General features: G+C 41.0%; 1 protein-coding gene across 2 annotated transcripts in view; it reads right to left on the bottom strand.

The window, feature by feature from the left end:
- Positions 1-378: 378 nt before the first annotated feature.
- Positions 379-7,598, bottom strand: part of adgrg2a (adhesion G protein-coupled receptor G2a) — a 30,911-nt gene continuing 23,691 nt past the window's right edge. For both annotated transcript variants that reach the window (XM_061064362.1, XM_061064363.1), the window contains exons 23-36: positions 7,325-7,425; positions 6,863-6,999; positions 6,613-6,769; positions 5,794-5,949; positions 5,544-5,666; positions 5,168-5,213; positions 4,968-5,071; positions 4,607-4,731; positions 4,250-4,518; positions 3,958-4,057; positions 2,855-3,141; positions 2,661-2,762; positions 1,677-1,796; positions 379-1,482 (exon numbers count right to left, since the gene is read on the bottom strand). In XM_061064362.1, the coding sequence (XP_060920345.1) occupies positions 1,379-1,482; positions 1,677-1,796; positions 2,661-2,762; positions 2,855-3,141; positions 3,958-4,057; positions 4,250-4,518; positions 4,607-4,731; positions 4,968-5,071; positions 5,168-5,213; positions 5,544-5,666; positions 5,794-5,949; positions 6,613-6,769; positions 6,863-6,999; positions 7,325-7,425 (1,931 nt within the window). In that variant the 3' untranslated portion in view covers positions 379-1,378. The remainder of the gene's footprint in view (positions 1,483-1,676; positions 1,797-2,660; positions 2,763-2,854; positions 3,142-3,957; positions 4,058-4,249; positions 4,519-4,606; positions 4,732-4,967; positions 5,072-5,167; positions 5,214-5,543; positions 5,667-5,793; positions 5,950-6,612; positions 6,770-6,862; positions 7,000-7,324; positions 7,426-7,598) is intronic.

The raw sequence follows: 7,598 nt of genomic DNA, 5'->3' as shown, positions 1-7,598 counted from the left end.
ATCAGCGTGACCTGACATTGGATTTAAATGACTCCGAGCTCATCACTGTAACATCTGTGTCCCCACAATTATTCACACAGCATGCACTCTTTTTCTGGTTCACGTCCGAGGTCGCGCTTCTCCCAGGTTTGAACTCCTGTAAAACTTTTAATAGCTAAAAATCTGCCCACCTTGTGAGCCGACCTTCACAGGCTGTGATTGAAGCGGCTCTGGGTGCGGGTGGGGGGAGGAGCTCTGCTGAAGGTTACACAACGCTGAGATGTCTACCGGGAGCATAATTGGTAGTTCTTTTTTTTCCCCCTTCTGTTGAATAGGTTTGATTAAAGATGTAAAAATGTCATGCAGATGTGAGGCGAAAAAAGACAAACCGGACAGGTAATGAGTTCAAGTTTTATTAGCTCTCCTCTCAGCGCATGCATTTAGCATTTATTAAAAAAGGTCGAGAAATAAATCATTACTCTTCAATCTGTTCCAGTATTTCATATATTTTACACTTAATAAACATCTCCTAAAAAGCATAGAGGCAACTATTCTGAGTCTAATATCAAAACTGTGCTGTTGCCAAACAAAGCAATATCTAACGAAGAAGGATGAATACACCCTCAAATACTGTTACAGTGACAGATATGATCAATTTGTTAAAAATAAATATATAAAAGGTTTTGAGCATCATAGTTTTGGCGTGTGCTCGTTTTCCTTCATTTCACCTCCTTTACAGTGAGAGTAGAGAATTCCTTCCTTGAGTTTTTTTTTTTTAAACTCACCCCAGAAATAGGGGATTGTAAAATCACAAATTGTGACTCTTACAGAACAACAGAGTTAAAGGTCAACGAAGGCAGAAAAATCTTCATTTTTTCCACGCGTTCGTCGACAAAAGAGACAAAAAAAAAAAGGCCTTGAAACGTTACATAATAAATGCAGTTTTGTATCTTTAAAAAGTCATAACTTGTCTGACTCACACTAATGTTCTCGTCATATCTAAGGCATACAGTAATAATTCTCAGAGCTCTGAAACAAGCTAAACAACCTGCAAAAAACAACCACACTCAGCCACGGCAGATGTGAAATAGTGCATCATTCAGTCATAAAACACAGGCTCCTGTAAACTTCTCCATACTTACAGTACCATACATTATTCTGTGATCACATTTTCTCCTCTCATGTAGAGAAGCACGTGTTGGACATACTTCAGTCTGCCTCTTCCTTCATTACACCTTTAAAACCCTTCATTTCTTAAGAGGATTTTCTTGGGACCCTGTTAGCATCTTCTCCTGTGTTTCAGTATCAAACCGCAGGAGATCATGTATTACATGAGACAGTCCTTTTAGTTGTAATAAGGCTGGATCAGAATTGTAACCATTGAAGCTCGACATGGTTGTCACTGCTCAACAGCTTGCAGAGCCAGATTTCTTCTGTGAATCTCGTTGAGCATGACGTCGCTGCTCGAGCCGTCAGATATTCCGCTGTCAGCAAACACAGAACCTGTGGTGGAACAAAAATAATGTCATGTTAAAAGGTCACATATTACATGCAGAATACACTGTACCATATTTTCCCATATGGTAAAGTGATGGTGTATATGGTAAGAAACTCCACAGACATGTTTTGGGGGAGCTGAGAGTTTTTTAAAAACCGGTTGAAAAGGAGGATTTCAAGTAGAATACCGGCAAACTTACCACCGCTGTTGGTGCCATCGCTGGCGACGGAGGAGCTTCGAGAGGTGAAGTGGGGAGCTGTGCTGGATGCGGTTGCAAGCGACGTGTTTCTGTTGTAATTGGTTGCTGTCCGACTCCATTCTGCAGAAAAGCGATGTAAGAAATTAGGCAAATATATCAAAACAATTTGGCAGATGTGTTTATGAACATATTTATTTTGAGCCTCTTCTTTTAGTCTGCATTAGATTTCATTTTGGCTAATGTGTAAAATAAAAAATTAGCAGAATTAAGGATTAGCAGTTTGTGATTTACAAACCATCCATGGATATAAAGACACATATCTCTGGATGACTTTGACAGTGAAGAAACAAAATAATGTGAATCCGAGGGCAAGTTCTTGAGGTTTTTTTTATGTCTGATATCGCTTGATGGTTGTTTAAATTTTAACATTATTTCAAAGATGAACACTGAATATAAAGATATGTTTTCACTGAGCGATGATTCTGGTGCAATTTGTAACAAACAGTTGCTTCAGTTTTTTCTTTCTTTTTACTTTAATTGAATCCATCACAGGAGCAGCTTTTCCTGCAATGGTTCCAACTGTTGACTGTCTCATCAAGAAGCCATATCAGTGTGCCAAACTACTATAAATAACCCCCTCTTTGTTTTTTAGGCAGTCAGGGCCTGATTCACTAAGAATGGATTGCGGCCTCTAATGCCTCCAAAAATTGCGCACCATTATCTCCCACTATCTGCTCCGTCTCAAGGTCCACAAAGAATATCTCACTGATGATATCCATGCACATACACGGCCATTAAGTTGTCCTGCTCCTGAGTGTGTTTTGTGAATTAGGCGGTGTCTTGTTGATTCATTTTCACAGATTAAGCGGGTTCACCACAATCCTTTTGTGAATCAGGCCCTGAAATTCTCACAGTTCGAGAAGCCATGCCCTTATATGTAAAAATTGATTTATCAGAGGCACAAGAACACATTTAGTAGCCCACCTGAGTTTTCAGCCAATCGCAGCCTTCCACAGCAAAGGTACGTTCTCCACTGCCTGCGGACATTTTCTTTTACAGCACAGTGGAAAACGAAGACAAAGAAACCTACACAGGACAAATGAAACAGTTAACAAAATTAGCCTTTGCGATACTTCTTTTCTTACGTTGTGGCTTATATAGTTAGAACTCAGTCTCACCTTGCAGAGTGTTAAATATAGTAAAAAGGTAAACAAAGGGTACGTAGAGGGGCCCCCAGGCGAACAGGGCGAACCCCCAGGTGAGGCCGAGCAGGATGACGAGGCCGGCGATGCTGCGCAGGTCCGTGAACACTCCTCTGCTGGGAGACTGGTTCTGAGGGTTCTGCTTCTTTATCCGGGAGAGCTGAACCATGACCATGATGAAGACAATCAGGCACAGACTAAAGATCAGGAGGAAGTAGGCCACCACGCCCACGTAGAAGGCGATGTCGTTACGCAGCCAGCAGCTACAGGGCGACAAATAACGGACATTTCGATTTAGCTCTTAGAAACGGCTAAAATGATACGGTGCTGCATTCAAGAGAATATAGTCACAGCTATGCAGTATGTTCAAGTACAGGAAAGAAAATGGGAAACCCTACACCCCTAAGAAACTCCAGAAACCAATATAGCAACAGCTCCACCTAGTGGGAGTCTGCTATACTACCATTATTAATAATAATAATAATAATAAAAAATGTATTTATAAAGCACTTTAAATCAAAGTGCTGTACAAAGCAATACAGTTAAAATACAGGAAAAACATACAGAGAAATCATGACTCATACTCAACAGTAAACAGATGGTTCTTTAACTTTGCTTTAAAAACCTCAACAGAACAAGCCTGCCTAATGTCCAGAGGTAACCTGTTCCAAAGTGTCGGTGCACGGAAAGAAACAGCCGGCTCACCAACTGTCTTCTTTCTGACCTTTGGGACACTCAAAAGACCCGTCCCCTGAGAACGGAGGGCTCGGGCAGGCACATAGGGGTTCACCAGGTCGGTAAGATACAATGGTGCGCTGCCATTTAATATTTCGAAAGTTAGCAGCAGCACCTTAAAATCTGCTCTGGCATAAATAGGGAGCCAATGAAGTTAATACTATTTAAGGGTAACATACTTTTTTTAAAGCTCCTGTTACAACATATGGTGCATTCCATTTGATTTCAGAAGTCGGAAATTCCAAGTTGCCGGTCTGATTTGAAGTCAGGAACGCCCCCCTGAAGACGGAATTCCACAATGAAGTGGAATAAAGTACAACTGTGTGTATTTAGGCACAACTTACAAGTCGTCTGACGTGCCGTCTGTGTTTCTCCCGTATGTGACGAGGCCGTAGTTGTCTTTGTCCACCGCTATAACGATAATCACCACAATCAGGGGAATACCTGCAAACACCAGGATGTTAGTTAAAAAACGGTCTTACTATATCCACTTAAACACATTTTTTTAAGTGTATTCATTCATTCATGTGTTAAAACAAACAGTGTGACGCATTAGTGGAGAAAAAAACAACCTTAAAGCATACTATAATGTACATTTGAAAACCATCTTTACTCAAGGTGCTTAGCGCAACTCACCCCAGCCCATCAGGGAGACCTTGAGCATGTATCTGCTGAGGTAAGGAGTGAACACCTTGACCACACTCAGGTACATGTGCAGGGCCTCAAGCCCCGCCCAAGTGAATGATGTCAGTAGGAAGTAGTGCAGGAAGAAGGCGGTGCTGATGCACAGGCCGACGGCCGGGTAGAGCGCCAGCCAACCATCCAGCAGGAAGACCAGGTTCAGGAGCAGGAGGGACATGCAGAGCTGGACCAGGATCTTGGCAGGAATGTCTCGGAGCAGTTTACTGGATAGAAAGGGTTTGTTATGGTATCAGCTTTTTTAAAAAGCTCAGATTTAAGTAGTTTCAGGTCAGTAAAGATGTTGATTCTTACTCGAATAGCAGATATGTCAGTATGGTGACAGCAAGGAAAATCGCAGAGATTCCACATCCGATGTAGGTGATGAATGTAAGAATCTGAGCGTGCTGACGGTCTATTATTGAGTCTCTGGACAAATCCTGGATTAAAGACAGTAAATTAAATATACATATATGTACATTAAACACACATTTTCCACCAGCATGCAGCTATAAGGTTTACAATTTCTCCCTGTAACTATCGATCTGTAGAAAGATCATTCTAAGTACACAAAGTTATGTTGGCACTTACATCAATAGTTCTAGTTCTTAATTTAAATGGAATACTTTTTGATTCAATAATAATGAATATATCAAAAAAAAACATTGACACAAACCAGCAGTATTGCAAAAGACGTGAGATGGTTGCAGCTGCAGATCGTCTCTTCTGCTGAAGTGTTGACGACAAAGCAGCCGTCAGAGCTCCAGCCTCCTCTCCCCTCTGAACAAGAGAACCACAACAATCAGGAATAACATATTGACACCTGTATGACAACTCTGCTCATAACAAACTTTTATTAGTCCTGCACCGACCTACCATTCTGAGTGAAGTCCCAAAATACACAGGAGGCTGAGTGGTTTTCCTGCAGGACAGAGAACACATTAGAATAATAAAAAGTAGCGCAGAGAGCTTTGGGGTGGTCTTCACGTCATTTCTAATTTTAGAAGTTTATTTTAAAGTAATGCTTTTTTAAAGTTTAGCATAAAAAGAGCAGATTTGCATGCATAATGCATGTTCCTTTTCTGTATCTGAGGCCACAAACATTTCAACCAGAGGACTTCTTCAGGTGATTAGAAGTTTTATTCAGTTCCTCTGTCTGCTGTTTTTGCACAGCCCTGCACCTTTGTGTAGTGTGTGTAACTACCTTTCTGTATCTGCTCTTGAAAAAAGACATTGAAGTGTGCACCCTTACATGTATAGGGTTGATGTTTCTGATGGTAAACTGGATGTTCTCAGTCAGTTTACTTATTGACAGATTGGCCACACTGGAGCCCAGGACTGGACTGACCATAGTTTGGTTATTTAATGTTGCATCCTGCAAAAAAAAATGAGATTAATTGAATCTTCTTGTAAGCACTGGGGTAAATAGTTTGCATTTAGTTTCAAACATTAAACAACGTCTTCCACTTTTATTGATCTATACCTTGCTTAATTTGAATTACCTGGAAGAGGGTAGATCGGGTGTAGAAGGTGAACTGGACCCTGCTGGCCTGCAGCTGTTGTTCAGGACTGAGACCTGAGGTGAGGGAGGAGGGCAGGAAAACAGACCCCAGAGCTGAATCTGACCTCTTGACCCGGGATCTGCGGAGAGCACGGAGCTGGATGCACAACAAGTTGATAAATGGTTAATCACAAAGTTAAGCACCTCCTGATTTAATATATGATCTCCTCATCTGTCAACAGTCTGGACCTTTTCCAATTTAGATAACAGTTTTGCAAGATATATAATGCAATAAACTCTGTTTTCTGAGTGGTTTAGCTAAGTCTATTTTACTGTACAAACCTGTGATACACTGCTTGAATGTCACATTTTTAGATTAGCATTAGCAAAATATACGCCCCTAAAACTGCCAATCACAGCTGTCTGCTACCCTGTGTTGAATACGCATAAATGTTAGCAAATGGTTAAAACTGAATTTCACTCCATGGGCTTCAAATTGTGCCATAATTCCAGTAACAATTTTAACAGAGAATAATTTAACATCAGAGGAGAGAGATGCTAAAATTCTCTTCCTAAATTTTTTATTAAGAGTGTGAAAGTGAAAGGTGTTTCCTAACCCTAACCATCTGGCATATAGGTAAAAGTAGTTGAATGTATTTATGTAAAAATAGGGACACACATGAATGAACATAAATGTGGGACATGTAAATATGCCGGATTGCAGCCATAGGCTAATTGCCGTCTGTAGTCCCTTGGCAGGTTGGCAATACACGCGTATACAAGCTGTTGATGCAACACACTTAATTCAAATCTGGCCTACCTCCACATTATCCGTGTTGAAAATGTTCACAGATGTTGTTGGAAAGTTGGTCCCATCAACAGTCCTCACAGCCAGAACTAGTGAGTTCGAAGAGAGGATCGCTCTGTCACCACTGACAACCAACTTCAGACCCAGATCATCCACCACCCGAATCAGCCTGTCAGCAGAAAACAAGAGAAATCCTTTTTTTTTAAAAGCTAACGGACATGTTAATGTGTGTCTCTGTGGGTGAGATTTGTGGGAGTTGTACCTGTTAGCAGATGCAGAGAGGGCCGCTGAGTCGCTCCCCATCAAGTTGCTGACAATGTTGATGGCCTTTTGTCCCACTGATTGAGACACAGTGGGGCCCTCCAGAAGTTTATCCAACTGCCCAACTAACTGTTCCACCTGCCATCAAATTACAAATGAATTTACCATTTAAAACATGTTAAAATTACAATAACTCTACTCCATGACATTGACTCCAATTGCGTCCCTCACAGATTCATCCCCTTATCCTTTAATTTCTTCACCCTCCTCCCCTCCTTACAAGCCATTCATCCCTAAATCCTTATCCACATAACTGTATCTCTCATCCCTCTAAATAAACCCTCAAGCCATCCCTCATTCATCATAACTCACACCCCTATTCATATTGAGCTGAAGTATTAAAAATGCATTTCTTGACTGGCTAGGCTTGGCCTAGGTTAAGGAATCAGTACTGTTGCTTTACTTCAGAGGAGGTGAGTTGAGATGCATTCTGCGTTTGATTCAGAAGCTGGTTTGCTTGTTCCTCCTGGTTTTGATTGGGGTCTACAGTGGTAGTTTGGGTGCCTTGGAAAGGAGTACAGCAACTTGTCATTTAAATGCTCAGGTTTGGATATTTTTAAAGATATAAAAATAATGAATTTAGCAAAGGATAAAGTTAGCCAGTGCATCCCTCATGTCAATAAGTACTCATTTAAGATAATCCAGTAAGTGAAACTTAGAAAAGCACATTACTCACA

This window comes from Labrus mixtus, chromosome 19 (genome assembly GCF_963584025.1).
Source record: "Labrus mixtus chromosome 19, fLabMix1.1, whole genome shotgun sequence".
Classification (NCBI taxonomy): Eukaryota; Metazoa; Chordata; class Actinopteri; order Labriformes; family Labridae; genus Labrus; species Labrus mixtus.
The sequence above is the reverse complement of the archived record's forward strand: the minus strand, read 5'-3'. Positions and strand labels throughout refer to the sequence as shown.